The sequence below is a fragment of the Dreissena polymorpha genome, chromosome 1 (genome assembly GCF_020536995.1).
Source record: "Dreissena polymorpha isolate Duluth1 chromosome 1, UMN_Dpol_1.0, whole genome shotgun sequence".
NCBI classification, from domain to species: domain Eukaryota; kingdom Metazoa; phylum Mollusca; class Bivalvia; order Myida; family Dreissenidae; genus Dreissena; species Dreissena polymorpha.
The window spans coordinates 88,012,807-88,031,098 of NC_068355.1; the positions used below are offsets into that span (position 1 = coordinate 88,012,807).

At 35.6% G+C, this 18,292-nt stretch overlaps 2 protein-coding genes across 3 annotated transcripts; one reads left to right on the forward strand and one right to left on the reverse strand.

The window, feature by feature from the left end:
- Positions 1-4,110: 4,110 nt before the first annotated feature.
- Positions 4,111-6,539, reverse strand: LOC127839372 (follistatin-like). Of its 2 annotated transcripts, none has more exons than XM_052367760.1 (5): positions 6,460-6,539; positions 6,071-6,155; positions 5,011-5,125; positions 4,586-4,795; positions 4,111-4,259 (listed from the first exon to the last, which is right to left on the reverse strand). In XM_052367760.1, exons 2-5 carry the CDS (start codon positions 6,111-6,113, stop codon positions 4,187-4,189), a joined length of 441 nt encoding a protein of 146 aa, XP_052223720.1. In that variant the 5' UTR covers positions 6,114-6,155; positions 6,460-6,539; the 3' UTR covers positions 4,111-4,186. The 2 variants fall into 2 exon arrangements, with proteins under 2 accessions (XP_052223720.1, XP_052223715.1); XM_052367755.1 differs by lacking the exon at positions 6,460-6,539 and adding an exon at positions 6,274-6,405.
- Positions 6,473-8,527, forward strand: LOC127839390 (follistatin-like). Its single transcript, XM_052367761.1, has 4 exons — positions 6,473-6,638; positions 6,991-7,096; positions 7,852-8,070; positions 8,395-8,527. Exons 1-4 carry the CDS (start codon positions 6,530-6,532, stop codon positions 8,468-8,470), a joined length of 510 nt encoding a protein of 169 aa, XP_052223721.1. The 5' UTR covers positions 6,473-6,529; the 3' UTR covers positions 8,471-8,527.
- The last annotated feature ends 9,765 nt before the right edge of the window (positions 8,528-18,292 follow it).

An 18,292-nucleotide genomic window follows, 5' to 3' on the forward strand; every position in this document is an offset into this window, starting at 1 on the left:
TGTACGGTCTGTTTTTGTTATTTACACTTATTGCACTAACAATTGTATAACGTGCTAACTGCTCTTCCTTCTTACTACAATTATTAATTTTATTTTTCTATATTTGGGTCTTTTTATGGCCATTTTTAGGATTGCATTTTGACTGAGTATACTTTGTATAACCACTGCTTACACTTAACATTTTGCCAATCGTGACAGGCTATAAATTGTTGTTATCAAACACTGTGCGTCAAGGACAAAACTCATTAAATTGTTGCACATATCTTAATAAAGCACATTTCTATGATAGGACCTGACAAAAAGTGTCATTTCATTCCAATTTTATAAAAATATATGTATATGCATCATACATGCCATAATTTTTGAGGTCCAAAGCGGGACATTCCATAAAAAATTGTCGGGACATTTGACCAAAAAGCAGGACACCTAAAACGATCTATCATTCCACCTTTACTATTGTCAGTAAATAGTACTAACAAAAACTCTTGATACTTTTATTCAAGACATAAAACATCTGATATGACATGAAATCTAAAACATAACAATAACAGTTTTATTAAATAAGACAATAGCAAACAACGAAATAAAATTCATCGTTTTAAGAGTATAAAATCTAGAACATTACGACAACAATACTCGTTATATTAATTTCAGTGGCAAACATTAACGCAGGGGAGGTTATCCAGTTGACTGAAAGTACGGGTTAAAGTACACTATCTACCGAACCACTTTTACTGTTTGTTGCGATGTTTTTTTAAGCATGTATCCATGCGCAGTTTGTTACTTGTCAATTGTCGCGGCTTAATTGGAGTAGGGTCAAACTGTCATGCATAGCACCTCGTTGATTTTAGCTTAATTAAAGTAGGGTCAAACTGTCATGCATAGCACCTCGTTGTTTTTATTACAATTACACCCAATTACACTAGACAGGATGGGTATCACTTATTGGACTGTTTGTTGCGATTTTGGTATATTGCACATTCGGATTATCCCGCTATATTGGAACTAAACATTGAATGTTAAAGACTCATTAATGACGTAGAGTTAATTTTACGAAAAAATTGTTTTGTAAACCGTTTCAAACAAATACAAAAATAAACACATTTTCAACATTTATTTCATTATAATCGATAGCAATAAGCGACCACTATTTTAAAGACCACCATGGTGTGAATGCCTGATGAAATCAATAATTAGCCGATAAATCGCTGATAAGGTGTCATAAACAACACTGGTACACACGATAAGTAGAATCGGATTGTTAATTGGGGGCAATAAAGGGATTAGCGGTGGTAAGTGTTAGCGAAACAGAGCTTGAATAGCGAATTTTATTGGGAACCTATAGACCTTACATCGTTTTTTACGAATGTCGGGACAAATCGTCTCACGGCGGGACGGCGGGACAAAGGGTCCAAAAGCGGGACTGTCCCGCCGAGATCGGGACGTATGGCATGTATGATATGCATATTGATCACATTTTGCATATGCATCATGTTATGTCATAAACCAAATATAGCCGATGGAAATGCTAAAAAAATACTTTGATACACCAGTATAGTATAAGCAAAGACTTATCAATATACATGTTTATTGATAAGTATTTGGTATAAGCAGTTTCTATACTTACTATTAGCACCTCAAATTGCAAACAAGAAAAGGGCCTTAAGACGAGATCAAAATAAATCTATTAATTGTTGTTTTTTTTCCTCAAAATGTGTTGACTAATCTTATTTACTTTAAACACCAGTCTCACGGCCGTTAATCACGCACGCCACCACTTTTTAGCTCACCTGAGCTTTTGTCCGTCGTGCGTCGTCAACATTTTGCCTTGTGAACACATTAGAGGCCACATTTATTGTCCGATCTTCATGAAACTTGGTCAGAACATTTGTCCCATTGATACCTCGACTGAGTTCGAAACTGGGTCATGCTGGGTTAAAAACTAGGTCACTAGGTCAAAAAAAGAAAAACCTTGTGAACACTGTAGAAGTCACATTTGATGCCAAATCTTCATGTAACTTTGTCAAAATGTTTGTCTAAATGATATGTTGGTTTAGTTCAAAAATGGTTCCAGTCCGTTGAAAAACATGGCCGCCGGGCAGTATTCCTTAAATGGCTATAGAGAAACCTTGTGAACACGCTAGAAGTCGCAATATTTGCCCAATCATCATGAAACTTGGTGGAAACATTGGTTTTATTGAGATCTCGGACGAGTTTGAAAATGGTCCAGATCGGTGATAAAACATGGCCGCCAGTGGGCGGGGCAGTTTTCTCTATATGTATATAGTGAAAACATGTGAAAACTCTAGAAGTCACATTTTTGGTCTAATCTTCATGAAATTTGGTCAGAACATGTGTTTTCTGGATATGACGGTTGAGTTCGAAAATGGTTACGTTTGCTTGAAAAACATGGCTGCCAAGGGGCAGGGCATTTTTCCTAATATGGCTATAGTAAAATCTTGCTAACACTAGAGGCCACATTTATTGTCTGATCTTTATGAAACTTGGTCAGAAGATTCATCCCAATAATATCTTGGACGAGTTCGAAAATGATGCTGGTTGGTTGAAAAACATGGCTGCCAGGGGGCGGGGCATTTTTCCTAATATGGCTATAGTAAAACCTTGTTAACACCCTAGAGTCCACATTTATTTTCCGATCTTCATGAAACTTGCTCAGAAGATTTTTTCCAATGATATCTTGGATGAGTTCAAAAATGGTAACCTTTGCTTGAAAAAAATGGCTGCCAAGGAGCGGGGCATTTTGCCTTGTATGGCTACATGTATATATGGCTGTAGTAAAATATTGTTAACACTCTAGAGGCCTAAATTTCCATTCTTCATGAAACTTGGTCAGAAGATTCATCCCAATAATATCTTGAAAGGCATTTTTCCTTAAATGGCTATAGTAAAACATTGTTAACACTCTAGAGGCCACCTTTATTTTCCGATCTTCATGAAACTTTGTCAGAAGATTTGTCCCAATAATATCTTGTTATCTCAAGTGAGCGACTTTGGGCCGTTCAGACCCTCATGTTTGAGATGCAATAATAAATGAGCCAATGCAACTTCCGAGGTGGCACTCAGGCCCGGATGTTTTGAAATGTCATTGATAATTTTACATGGGAATAAGAATGTATTTTAAAGTAATTGCCTGCGTATTCCTGTGCATTTCTAAACATTCAATATTGATAAAAGAAAGTTTACATTCAGCCTGCGCCTGTTTATATTGCTAGCCATGTAGAAAATGTGTATCAAAATTAAATATGAGCCTTGTTCTAAGAAAACTGGGCTTAATGCATGTGCGTAAAGTGTCATCCATGATTAGCCTGTGCAGTCCGCATAGGCTAATCAGGGACGACACTTTCCGTCTACACTTGATTTTCGGTAAGGAGAGACTTCCTTAAAACTAAAAATACCATAAAAGCGGAAAGTGTCGTCCCTGATTAGCCTGTGCGGACTGCACAGGCTAATCTGGGACGACACTTTACGCACATGCATTTAGCCCAGTTTTCTCATAACGCGACTCATATGCTTGCAATAAGCATGATGCAATTGTTTATGATCCATGTTTGTATAAGTTACTGTTAAATCCCGATCATATACACGTGTGTTGCAGAAACTGGCTCGATGTGAGCCTTTTAATCTTTGTGAACTTTCTCCCTTACAAGTGTTGTCAACGAAAGCCTGTTAGTTGCAGGCCAATAAGTGATTCCCTATTTAACATCATGTCGTCTCCTTGTAAAGTGGTAACTTCGGTCCGTTGATCCTTAAATTATATGGACTTTTTGCTGCTATAATTTTGTATTGGTACTTTATGTGAATTCATTGACAAACCTGTTCCAAATTTCCAAACCATATCAATGACTCATCCTGAAACGTATTTATATTTAACATTTAGCATCGTACTTTTTCTTCGCGCTTTCGTAATGCTTTGTTGTGTGCGAAATCTTGTTCAAAATTTAAGTAATCTATTATATGCAGCTTTCTAGCCATGATCAATTCATTTAAAGATCTGTAGAACTGCGGAACAAACATAACGAAACAAGTCTACTTTCATTGAAAATGCCATACAGTTCTGTTATGGCGATGGGATTGAACATAACACATGCGTATTGACCGTGTCTGTTAGTATTGAGTTGAATCAAATACAAGAAATGTATAAGGTCTGTTGTGTAGTAGGGCGTCTTCACGGGGTACAGTCACCGTATGAGACCACTGAGATGTCGCGGTGTGTGCACTTCGCCTTCTCGTACTCGCAACTGAAACAACCAACGAGATAAATATAGTATCAGCAACCAACGAGATAAATATAGTATCAGCAACCAACGAGATAAATATAGTATCTCGAGCACGTCTGTAGCGGGTCTTAAGCAGTTGTCAATATATGATGCGTACGTTTTCTTTCTTAAATATCAATTTGTAAAGTTGTAATTGGCTTAATGTTTTCGACCCTTCTGTGAAGCGCGGAGTACAATACACATCAGTTCAACGTCCTGTGCGACGAACGACCGCCGTAGTATGACTTAAATACTGTTGCAAACGGTCAAACATCCAACAATATATATATATACATAAGTTGACTTACTAGTTGCGGTAGGTCCGGCCGTTGCTGGCGCACACCTTTGCCTCCTCTACGGGGCAGTTCATATGACTGAGGCTGGTGCACATGAAGTCCAACACGAGCTCGGCGCCTTTCACCGGGTCTGGTGTCGTGAGGCCGTCCGAGGCGTCACAGGCGCCATAGTGCTTGAGGTTGATGTTTGGGTTCCGGCAGTGGGCCTTACTGAACTCGCACCTGTGGCAGTGACGGGCATACATAGAAAGTTAGGCCTTAAATTGACATATAAAAATAAAGTTTATTTATACTATATATTATTAACTATTGGTGCGTAAACTGGAACAAATGAACTTAACATAAGAACCCTTATTACGCGAATAATGACAAAAATGGAATATGTTCAGCCTCCGGGAACCCAGTATACGACACTCGGGGTGAGAAGTATTTCGTACTTGTTCCTGTATGTGATCAGGTTTGTACCGCAGGCGAGCTCCTCTTTGAACGTGCTGCAGTCCACGGTGTCCACCGCGATCCACGAACAGCTGTAGAACGTCTCCGCCAGGCAACCTGAAGCCACCAAACAGGCGCAGGTGAGTAGTTTACAAAACAGAACTTAGAGGGAGTTTAGCAAATAGCTTCACTGTTGGAAAATTGAAAATATTAGGGAGGAAATTTTAAAGCAGCATGCTTTTAAAAATTACTGTAGACCCGCTGTTATTTTGAGAATCATGTTGTGCTCCAAAAGTACGTTACAACAAACGACACAGCTTCTTGATATACAGTGTAGTCATACAGTGACTACCCGGTACTTGCGGTTATACAGTGACTAGTCGGTGCTTGCTGTCATAAAGTGACTTACCTGTGCTTGCGGTCATAAAGTGACTTACCGATGCTTGCGGTCATAAAGTGACTTACCGGTGCTTGCGGTAATAACGTGACTTACCGGTGCTTGCGGTCATAACGTGACTATCAGATGCTTGCGGCCATAACGTGACTTACCGTTGCTTGCGGTCATAACGTGACTTACCGGTGCTTGCGGTCATAAAGTGACTTACCGGTGCTTGCGGTCATATAGTGACTATCGGTGCTTGCGGTCACAAAGTGTATAAAGTGGCGCTTGCGGTCTAAAACTATATGGTGCTTGTGGTCATACAGAATTTTATTCCCGAGATTTGTTGCGTTCTTACAAAGTAGTAGTTATATAAAAAAAAAAGGTCTGTACAGCAACAGCATATACACAACATTTTCATCGTAAGGGATTCCAGAACCAGGATATTGTACTGTTTAAATTGAAGGGAACATATATGTTGGTTACAAGTAAATCATGTTTAAATAATAAAAGAAACCCTTGTTCGGTTTCTTAAGCGCACCGTGTCAGATATAAAAACGAATACTAAATTTATTTATTTAATCAAATTTAAATCGACACAGTTCAATTTCAAACGTTTAAAACTGCAACATTTGACCACATTTAAATTAGAAATCAATTTACGTTAAGTCGCCTTCACGAACCTTTGAGACAGATGGCGCAAAATATGGCTAGAAGACCCTTCATGGCTGTAGACGCTTCTGATGTGTCCGAGATGGCAAGTGTCGTCTGATAAATAACAGTCCTTAGATAAGGTCAAAGGCCGCCAAAAAGGCAAAGATTGCGGTAGCAATATTATATCAAGACAATGAAACTTTGAGTAAATTAGCAGCTAGAACCTACTAACTTTTTGTATCTTAGCAGGCGTGAGTTGGTTCTCGTGCATATTCTTTTAATTTCTATTCTGCTTCTTTAAGAAGCCAGAATTTCTTCATAAATTATTACATAATAAAAACATGACACGGCTTAATTTAAACGAAGTAATATGTTATCACATAATAAAGCAAATTTAGTTACAATCTAAACGATTTACCTAATTGTATTCTGACAGGAACACGTGACTATCGCATATGTAACAGCTCTCCAAAAGGAACATCTAGCACATGTTCTTATCTCAGAGTCATCACGTCGCCATAACGTTCAAGTCGTCTCTCTTCTTACAACTATCCGAAACAATGATCAACGTATTTCTTCTATCTCTGTTAGCGTTAGGTAAGTTTATGTTTGTTTAATCCAAATCGATATTAACAGGTTTACATAGTAAATACACTTATTCGCATCTTTCCGCCAGTATGAAGTCCCTCTATCGATGCTTACAATTGTATTTCTACAGGCTTAAACATCGACACTCTTGAACATTATATACGTATAGAAATCATAATTGTAGCAAAGATTTTGCCGAGTTTGGTCAGTTATGTTAATTTGGTAATATACATGTATTCGCCGAAAGCCAATATAAACGTTGCTTATAATAATGATTGATTATCACTGTCCTTTGGTGAAAACCGTGGTGTTGCTTTATACCAAACTAATTACCACCGGGCACGTGTGTGTTGTGTTGCAGGTGCGCGTGGTCAGGTGCTCAGCTGTGACTGGGTTAGCAACCTGGACTGCACCACGTATGTGTCCGTGCAGGAGTGCGGCACCAACGGCATCACCTACGCAAACAGGTAACACTTCGTATACACAGAGACGTATAACGTACGGTCCTCGAGACACAGGGAATTCGCTATATCGGACTATTATGTTCAATCGACACATGATGCTTATGAAGAAAATATGATACTAGTCATGAAAATCATGTTTACGTTTCATAGAAATTATAATCTTCTTCATGTATTACAGTTTCATTATTTAATTTTCATGATGACGATGCAAACGACGATGGCGATTATATTTATGTATGTGGGATATTGTTTTAGCTTATATGTTAGTTCATGCAGTAAGGGATAAAAATCGTCAACAAAATATGGTACGATTAGAACATTCTAGTAACAAAAGATGTGTTTGTCAGAAATACAGTGCCCCCTATTGCGCCGCTTTGAAATAAAAGCTCAAAAAAACATTTGGCAGGTTTACAAATTATCTCCCTTTTAAAGATTATTACTTCCCTTGGATTGTATTTTTTTGACTTTTGACCTTGAAGGATGACCTTGACTTTGATCTTTAACCACTCAAAATGTGCAGCTTCATGAGATACAAATGCAAGCCAAATATCAAGTTGCTATCTTCAATATTCAAAAAGTTATGACCAATTTTTAACGAAGGTTAAAGTTTTAGTTAAAGTTTTGGGACACACAATGAATGAATAACAGGCAGACAGGCCAAACAACAATATACCCCCGATATTTCGATCCGGGGGCATAATTATAAAAAAAAATAATGGTAAAAACATGCCCATCGATAAGTATGCTGCGTTGCGCAGGTGTTACTTCGCAAAGGCGCAATGCAAGGATAGCTCTCTGCATATCCTTCACGACGGCCCGTGCCTGCCCTCGGAGTCGAGCACCACGCCCCGCCCCGCGAGCGGCGTCGACGGCAACCAGGCGGTGCTAGACTTCTTCTGTACGGCCCTCAGCCACCAGAACTGTCCCACCGAGACGAACCAGGTGTGCGCGTCAGACAACTGGACATACCAGAACTAGTGAGTGCACCGACCACCGGGGAACTCTTTGTTGTGCTAAGTCATCAAATATTTAATAAACCTACTTAATTTCAATAAGTATGGAGTAGGTAAGGTAAAAGGCAGTTTTACTTTCCTGTTTCAAAAATATGAATAGACAATAGTGTTTTGTTTTGAGTACTTTGTTCATGCAACCACTTTTAGTGTACGGAAGCAAAAAAGTGCTCTATATTTACCGGTACATATGAGTAGTCATTTAAGAACGATTCTGTATGCGTTTTCTACGCCATATAAGAATAATAAGCCAAACGTATTTTTAGAAGACGTGTATGTTTGTGCTTTCAGTTGCGAGTTTGACAAGGAACGGTGCACACACCGGGACCTTGAAGTGCTCTACTTCGGGCCTTGCAAGAAACCCTAGGTCTCACGTACACAGCTTGGAATGTAGCAGGCGCTAAATAAACTGTAAATAAGCGTATACGTTTGTCTTTCTTGAAACCGAGCAAGAAAACTAGTCGCATATGTAGGGCTCGATATAATTTTTATAAGGTTGTGTAATACGATAATTTCATACTTAGAAATATCGCTCGTTTGACGATTTTAACGAAAGTCATCGGCTCTTTATTATGATTACAATGTGGTGACGTCTGCGTAGGACGTCATCATTGGCACCCGGTCAACGTGGCATTAAAATATTATAACTATGATATTTATAAAACACAATATACATTGCAGTAGTTTTACGGCACGTGTTTTCCATCCAAAATCACAAACGACGGTTCCTCACGAAATTATGTTAAATACGCATTGAGGTCAGAACATTTTTAAGCATGTCTTCTGTTTATCTACAAATAAATGTGTTATTGCTTTGGATATGAAAACTCAGTTACTGTTGATCATAGCATTCTCGTGTACTATTCTTTGCGAAGTCAAATGACCATGTTCGACCCTGCAAATGCTTACCGGGATATACTGATGCGTTAATAGCCGTGGCTAAACGTGGAGATAATATAGACGATTGTAACGTTAACTTAAACGTAGTCTTGTAAACATCTTTCTGTTGTCGTTGTGTCAAAGCAGCATGTCCCTTGTCCGCCATGATTTGCGTCACGGACTCTGTGTTCTGTTATTCGTTCAACTAAGTTGTTCTTGTCTGTTTTTAATTTTCATTTTGTCTCACGAGGTTGCATGAAATTGTATCCTGGCGCCACATCATGGCATCCACCTATAGAACAAATACATGTTTGAAATCAATAACGCCATGATTGTAGGCATACACTATAAATAACTACAAAGGAAGCAGAACTATTCGAGGTATGGCCGAAAATGTATCGGTATATAACCTAAACATGATTTAAAAACAAACTCGCTAGGAAGGACTATCATTTGTAGAATAATTGGCAACTCCGCAGTTTTACACAAAGATATTATCGGTTTCTTCTCTTATAATAATAATAATAATAATAATAATAATAATAATAATAATATAATAGCTTTTTTTACAGAAGGATACACAATAAGACAATGACACATTATACATATTATGCAAATGAATCAATACGTTTTTACAAAGTGGCCTTCTTAAAATAACATACACAAATAGGTATATAACAAGTAAAAACATTCAAAAAATATTTTCTTACATCCATACATAACACACATTTTGTCTTTTAGACACACATGAGATATCATTGATTAGAAAATAACATGACATATAATTGATTATAAAATAAATGTGCTTTATATTGCCTTTTAAAAGCAGAGATAGAGCATGACATTCTTATTCCAATTGGTATACTGTTCCAGATCTTCATGCTATGGTATGAAAAAGCTCGTTTCTTATAACCTGTATTTGCTTTGGTATTAACCATATCGTTATGGGTGGCAGATCTTAAGTTATATTTGTGATTTCGAGAAAAAGTTATAATATCATTTAAATATTCTGGATTCTGATTGTTGATACATTTATATATTAAGATTGACGTGTGGTATTTACATCTATTATTAAACGAGAGCCAATTTAGCTGTTCAAACAATTCTTTGGATGGTGTTCTGTTTGGCTTTTGTAGAATGACTTTCGCAGCGCGTTTTGTAAAATATTCACTTTTGTTAAATTTGTTTTTTTAGCGTTTCCCCAAATCGTACAACAGTAATCGAAAGTGGTTAGAATATATGAATTATGAAATAATTTCTTCATATCAAAAGTGAGATAATTTGATATCTTTTTTAGCAGAGAAAAATTTACTGCTTATTTTAGAGCATGTTTTATCAATGTGTACTTTCCATTGCAGATGTTTTATCGATTTAAAGTTCTAAAATATTATGGCTAGTGACATTCTCAATAGCATTATTATCTATGTTCAGATTGAGGTTGATATTTTTTATTTTTTGTTTTGAGCCAATAAGCATGCATTTTGATTTATTAGGGTTTATCATCATGTTATTGAGGATGCACCATTTTTGTATGGAATAAATATCATTTTGTAAGTTAGTATGAATTTCTGAAGGATTGGCCCCTGTAGCATATAGTGTCGAGTCATCAGCACACAAGTCTATGTGTGATTGGTTAAGTAATAACCCAATATCATTTATATAAATAAGAAGCAAGAGAGGGCCCAAAATAGAACCTTGAGGGACACCACTCTTAATAGTTAGAGGGGTAGAAAAACTAATCCCTAGTTTAACGCATTGTTGTCTTTGACTAAGATAAAAATGAAAAAGGGACAAGGTACTATCCGAAAAGTGATTAAGTTTTAGTTTGTACAACATAATTCCTTGATCAACTAAATCAAAAGCTTTGTTCATGTCAATAAAAACAGAACCAATACAATTACCATTATCTACATCTTTTAGCCACTCATCAATGAGTCGAATCAGTGCTGTTTGGCAAGAATGATTTCCCCTAAACCCTGACTGATGTTTATTTAACACATTTGTTTCACGAAAAAATTATTTTAATTCATTTGATAGATGTCTTTCGAATATCTTGGATATAGTTGGCAAAATTGAAATCGGACGATAGTTATTACAGTCCTCTCTGCCTGAGCCTTTATATATTTGTAGAACATACGCTTCTTTTAACAAATCGGGGAAAATTCCTGTACGAATAATATTATTTATTATCGAGGTAAATACAAAAATATGCTCTCCACAATATTTTATAATACTTGCACCGATCCCGTCGATTCCCGTAGCCTTGTTAACATTTAAATTGCCAATTATTTTACTTACTTCAATAGGGGTAATGTAATTTATAGAAAATTCATGCTGTTTTAAGGATTTATCGAGATATAACTTCAAATAAGAAAAGTTTTCTTCGTGAAATTTCAGCTTATCAACAATATTTGATATGTTTGTAAAATGCTCATTTAAGGCAAGTAGGATCCTACTTTTGCCTTCAACATACACACAGTTCACTAAAATTTTACTTGGAAAATTCACTCCGCAGTTTTGATCATTGTCATTATTAGATATAATTTTCAATTTTTCCCAAATATGTGCCGTACTAGTGCCATTTTTCACAGCATTGTAATATTCTTTCTTGCTTTTGCGAATCAATGCCGTAGTTTTATTTCGTAAAAGTTCATAATTATCCCAGTCTTTAATTTTGTGGAAGTGATCCATATCGCATACTTTTAATAACTTCTTGGTTTATCCATTTTGGCATATGTGTGCTTTTTATTATCTTTTGCTTGTAAGGGGCGTGCCTTTTTAAAACGCTATTCAAAATTTTATATAAAGATTGGAGGGACATATTTGGATCGTGAACAGTTTCAATTAAATTTAGTTGCGAAATCGATAGATCGAATTGGAAATTAGATATTACAAACTTTTTAAAACATCTATTTCTAATATTAGAGTGAGTGCCTTGTTTCGGTATTTTATAGTTAATTTTCCTTGTCATGCATACCGGATGGTGGTCGCTTATAGGTATATGTGGGACATAAGTAGTACTTATTCTGTCTGTTCGATTAGTATATATATATATATATATATATATATATATATATGATCAATTATTGAAGACGATTTATCTGTGACTCTGGTTGGTGTGTTTATCAGTTGCACGAGGCCATGCTTTAATACAGTTTTTGACCACATTTGGCATTCATAGGACTTGCTGTCAACAATGTATTTAAAATTGAAATCACCTAATATGTGATACTCAATGTTTAAACCCTCGAACTTATCAAGTAATGCATCAAATTTTTCTATCCATTTTGCGTCTCATTAGGTGGACGATAGATTAAATTTAATAGAAAAGATTTTGTGTTTTTAAAGCATATCTCAATACATATAGATTCAATCTCATCAGGCTCTTAGTATGGCCAATGTTTAAATGGTACATGGTTACCTATATACAGCAAGATCCCGCCCCCCCCCCTTTTTTGACTTCTGTCTTTACGAATGTATGTAAAATTCGCAATATTTAAATTTACATCAGACAAATTTTCGTTTAAAAATGTTTCACAAAAACCAATAACATCCACATTACATTTTTTCAGACAACAAAACGTACTTAATTTCATCAAGTTTTGGAAAAAAGTGTTGAATATTTAAACTTACAATATGAAGTCCCTTTTTTGAAAATTCTATGGAAGACCCTGCTGAATAATCTTTATCCACGCAAAAATTTAATCCTTCATTTGCAATAAGGCTTGAGAATGAAACATCATTATTATTGCATGGCATATTATAACATTGTTTCCACTATACCAATAAAAAGGTGAAAGTTACGTTCTTCGTGAAATTTAAAGCAAAGAAAACATATATCAAATTATTTTTTCAATGACATAAGTGTTTTTTACATTAAGACAAAGTGTACAATATCTACGATCATGTTCTAAACCAAGATGTCGTCCAGTTGCAATAAGAAACTTGTGGTTCGAACATTTAAACTTTGCAAATGCTTTTAGGTAGTTGAATGTTATTTTAAGCCAATATGTTTTTCTGGTTCAAGCAACTATTTTTTACATTCTATATATTTCACATCTAGACGAGTCGAATAAACTCAATGACAATTTTGCGTGCTACAACAAGTAAGGCGATCTTCAAACACTTGTTAAAAAACATCAACATTACCAACATCCTGATAAACCCAGATGTAACAAATACCATGATAAATAATATATTTTTAACAGAAGTAGACCAATTAGTCTTTCCGATGTCATCCTGTCGTTTTAAAGGGGCCTTTTCACAGATTTTGGCATTTTTTTTAACTTATTCATTAAATGCTTTATATTGATAAATGTAAACATTGGATCATAAAAGCTCCAGTAAAAAATCAAGAAAAAAATTAAAAAAAGGAAAAGAACATTGCCCGGAGCAGGTTTCGAACTAGTGACCCCTGGAGTCCTGCCCGAGTCCTGAAGTAAAAACGCTTTAGCCTACTGAGCTATTCCGCCGAGTACACGTGCATGACGTATTTTATACCTTATATAAGCAATCTTCGTAGTTTCACAAAATTTAACGACAAAAACAGAACTCTCCAAATTATTCAATCGTTTCGCGTTGCAACGCTTTATATTTTTTAGGTTTTAAAATCGTCAAAAGATGCATATAATGGCTATATTAGAGCATGGTTAATGTTCAGTATTACTGTTTCCTTACAAATATCATAACTAAAACGAAAACTTACGAATCTGAAACAACTTTTTTCAATTTTGTCAATTTACCAAAGCGTGAAAAGATCCCTTTAACAGAACAGAACAGAACAGAACAGAACAGAACAGATAGTTTATTTGCGACTTAAGCATATACAGCTCATCGTCAAAAACAGTAAATCAATCATAAATACATATACATACACATGCGTCAAACTAACAACAAATGTTTATGCATTTTTACACATAGATGATTTTTGTGAGAATGCAATATGAAAGAGAAAGAGAAGGCTCTTAATTGTTAAACAAAGTTAAGTAAATGATTATGATCCGTTAGTGATTGAGAAAAATAAAATATAGACATTATGCAGTTATAAATTATTTACAAAATCACAATTTTGGGGAAAAAACTATTCTCTCATAAGACTATAAATTTTCGACTCTAAGTTTAAATGCTTTTATACAAAAATTAGCTAGACGTATCAATACAGATTTTCTAGTCTCATTCAACAATTGTACAAATTTAAACATACTTGGTCTTCTTTTGTAAAAAACAGGTATACATGTATTTCTAATATTATCATATAAAGGACATATAAGAACAAAATGGTACTCATCTTCAATTTCATTCATTGAACAAAATGTACATGTTCTTTCATTTCTTTGAATATTTTGGTGCCTACCAGTTTCTATAAATAGAACATGGGAAGATAATCTCAATTTTGCGATTATGTTTCTAAATTTGGAATTTTCAATTTTGTCTAAATAAATGGATCTTTCAAATATGGGTTTCAATTCTTTGTACAAATATAGTGATGGAGAGTCATTTACATCAATTCGCCATTTTGAAATAAACAAATCTTTTAATCTATTGCGAAACATTATAATAAAGCTGTTAACATTAAATGATTCTGGATATAACCATACGTCATTAAAACCTGACTCTTGCAAGAGTTTCCGAACGTTTGATGTCCATGACTTGGAGTGAGGATTATCACATGATTCTTTAAATTGTTAACGAATAGTATTACTTAAAATACAGTTAGAAGATTTTTCGTTGCACAATTTTAAGAAATATTTAACTACTCGCAAATATCGACATATATACATCGGGTATCTCCCTACTTCGGCATACAAAGCATTTGAATAAGTAGAAGCTTTTACACTTAAAAGCCATTTACAGAATTTGCGTTGGACACGCTCAATATTTTCGGCTTTAGTAAACCCCCATACCTCGCTTCCATAATTTAGGATCGAGGCAACATATGCATACAAAATGTTCAAGGATGATTGTAAACCCTCAGCTGATTCTGAGATTAGTACTGCGTCGTCGGCGAATAATAGAAGATAAATGGATAATTGATCAATTGTAATGCCCGCATTTATATCAGCTTGTAAGTACAACTCAATGTCATTTAAGAATAATGAAAACATTATTGGCGAACATATTTCTCCCTGTAATAACCCGATGTCGGATTCAAATAAATCGGAAATACTATTCATATGTTTGACACCTAATTTAATCTGGTTATACAAAGAGCGAAAAACGGACAGGAGTTTGCCATCGATACCGGACCTAATGAGCTTAAACCAGAGATGCATGCGATCCGTTAAGTCATATGCCTTTAAATAATCGACAAAGCAGCAAAACAGTTTTTGTTTATTATTGATATGACTTTCAATCAATGATTGAAGGACAAATAATGCGTCGACCGTACTATAACCCGGTTTGAATCCGAACTGTGCGTCAGTTAAAATGTCATAAGCTGTAGCCCAATTTTGTAAGCGTTCATTGAGTATACTCGTGAATAACTTAGCAAAACAACTCACAAGGGTTATACCTCTATAATTGTTGGGTATTGAAGGATCGCCTTTTTTATAAAGGGGGATAATCAGACCCGTTGACCAGCTGTGAGGAAATTTCCCGGACTTGAGAATATGGTTAAATCACAATTCCAATGCATCACCTATTACATGAACACTTTCTTTAAAGTATTCGTATATTATATTGTCCGAAGAACATGCCTTATTATTTCCTAATCGTTTTGTTGCCATGATAATTTCCTCGATTGTTATGTATCTGTCGAGCTCCGGGTAGGTACTTTCAAAGTTATGGTTACTGTCGAAATTGCGAACAAAGTTTATACTGTTTTCATTATTTATATTACCTTCGTTTTTAGCAAGGTTTTTAAAGTGTTCAACGAACTCATTTAATTCAATTGTTTCTCCGTTAGGATTTGGTGATCTTTTTTTGAACATTTTCCAAAAGTCTTTAGGTGACTTAGATTTCATGCTATCCATTTTGCGTCCTAAAGTTCTATTAAAATCTGTCTTACATTTACGGCAATAATATTTATACGATTTCTTTTTCTCTAATACTGACTGTCGATTGCTCTCGTTATTAATTTGGTTATAATTGTACAAAGCATCCTTATATTCTTTACGTTTACTTTCGCACTCCGCATTATACCATTTTTGTTTATTTTTGTCATGTGAATCGAATTGATTTCTATCGCAGTTAATAGTGTGCGCAAAATAAGGATTACCTTTAGACGTTAAGTATTGAGTAAACATTGATGCTAGTTCCTCTGTATCATCGTTATTATCTATCCCTCGTTTTAAACTTAACTCGAGATTCGCAATGTCGCCCGATAATTCTGCAAGGAATACTTCCTTGTGAATAGGATTCCATTTCACAAAAGTTTTACGTCCTCGCTTATATGTTTTGCTAGTTGTCCCAATTTTTAAACTATATTCAAGGGGAGCGTGATTAGAAAATTCTTTAAAATCTTGTATTGTAAAGTGCTCGATATTTACAAAATTTTCCGAGCGTGTTAACAGATAGTCAACTAAACTCTGCCCATTGTGTGTAAAACATGTTATTTTACCAATATTATTATCGTTATGTAATCTACCGTTAACAACTCGAAAATTTGTAGCCAAACATAAATCTAGTAATGCGTCCCCGAAGCGGTTTGAATTCAAATCACACGTTGCCCTAGGCATAGGCTGGTCAATGTCTATAAAATCAAGATTACTTAAACTACGATCATATGCAATATAATCTAGTTTTCGACCAATTCTTGCATTTAAATCGCCCGTTACGTAAACCGCACCTAGCTCGCTGAAAGTATTAATATCAGATTCAATAGTTTTAAAAATATCTCCATCAAATCGTGGGTGAACAGGTGAATTTTCAGGTGCAATATATGTCACAGCAATATACATGTCATTTTCAGTATTAAAAAAATGTTGATCAAGTTTAATCCATAATAGACAATCTATTTCATTTTTAACAACTGAAACCCCTTTTCGTATATTATCGCGAATATATACAATAATTCCACCACTTGCACGCTTCGCACGCTTATTTTGATAACGTCTATATGAATGTATTGGATCACTAAATCCAGACAATTTAATATTCGATTTTGAGTTTGTCCATGTTTCAGTTAAACAAATAATATCATATTGTGAAAGTAATTTTACAAATTCCGGTGATGAAGACTTGTCCGTTGTGAGCCCCTCAACGTTCCAGGTTACACATTTCACAACACTCCCACATTTCTCCTAAGCATTGGACTTGTATTCACGGCCGTCGATGAATAATTTATCCACCCTCAGGTAGGCCTCCTTATTCTCTTCTCTCGCCTTCTTCATGATTGGAATGAGCTTTTGTCGGGTTTCCATTACCTCCCTGGGGTATTGTTCCGATATGCCATACGGGGTCCCTTTTAGCTCTTTGGATGCCTTCCGCACTTGTTCTCGATCCGGATAATAAGCAAATTTGGCTACAATAGGCCTAATTTTTGCGCTGTTATACCGGCCTATTCTATGGACACGGTGCAATTTAATGTCCCTGGATGCGTTCTCGATTCGTAATTTTGATTCCATGAAGTCCAGTATTTTTTTCTCACACTGTTCATCTTTTTCCTCGGGAATTTTGAAGAAAAGAAGATTATCCCGCATGCTTCGACATTTAAGATCAGTGACTTCGTGCTGCATGAGGTGTTCGTGGTCTTTCAACCGTCCAGTTAGCAATTCAATTTCCTTTTGTTTTTTGTTTAAATTCTCCAGCATAGTACCGTCATATTCGCGGCTTTGTTCGATTTCTCTGATTTTGATCTCAATTTGTGACACTTTTTTGTCCATACATTCACATTTCACCGTAAGCGTATTCATTGCTGATTGAATGGTTTCTAATTGACACAGTTTTTTATCTATATTGTCCATCCTGCTCAAAAGCATGTTAAGCACTGTGGTAAAATCTGTATTTTGCTGTGAATACATGACATTTGGAGTTGTTGGCATATTGAATTGTCCATACCCCGGTGAAGCCATGTTCATAAATTGACTACTTGGAAAATTACTGTTATTGTTAAAGCTACATGGCTGTGGCGACACTGTATTGAAAGATTGACTTGCCTGCAAAAATGAACCGTTTATTTGTGGCGATTGGATAGCGTTAGCCGGTGTGGATGTCGCCGCTCCTACGATATTTGCACAAGTCGTATTATCCGCCATATTGCTTTTTGAACTATTACTCTTTCTCTTTTGTGTTTGTACTTGAACTGTCCCAGGTGAACTGTTTTTCCGCTTTTTAGGCATTTATAATCCAGAACAGGTTAACACTCATTTGT

What these genes read in the sequence shown, in the direction of transcription:
- LOC127839372 (XM_052367755.1), bottom strand. Translation starts at nt 6,312, where the DNA reads ATGCACGAGAACCAACTCACGCCTGCTAAGATACAAAAA. An exon ending in TTGCGCCATCTGTCTCAAAG is followed by an intron (nt 5,126 to 6,070) that starts GTTCGTGAAGGC and finishes TGGTGGCTTCAG; the next exon opens with GTTGCCTGGCGGAGACGTTC. An exon ending in CTGATCACATACAGGAACAA is followed by an intron (nt 4,796 to 5,010) that starts GTACGAAATACT and finishes TCACTGCCACAG; the next exon opens with GTGCGAGTTCAGTAAGGCCC.
- LOC127839390 (XM_052367761.1), top strand. Translation starts at nt 6,530, where the DNA reads ATGTTCTTATCTCAGAGTCATCACGTCGCCATAACGTTCAAGTCGTCT. An exon ending in TCTATCTCTGTTAGCGTTAG is followed by an intron (nt 6,639 to 6,990) that starts GTAAGTTTATGT and finishes GTTGTGTTGCAG; the next exon opens with GTGCGCGTGGTCAGGTGCTC. An exon ending in AACTGGACATACCAGAACTA is followed by an intron (nt 8,071 to 8,394) that starts GTGAGTGCACCG and finishes TTGTGCTTTCAG; the next exon opens with TTGCGAGTTTGACAAGGAAC.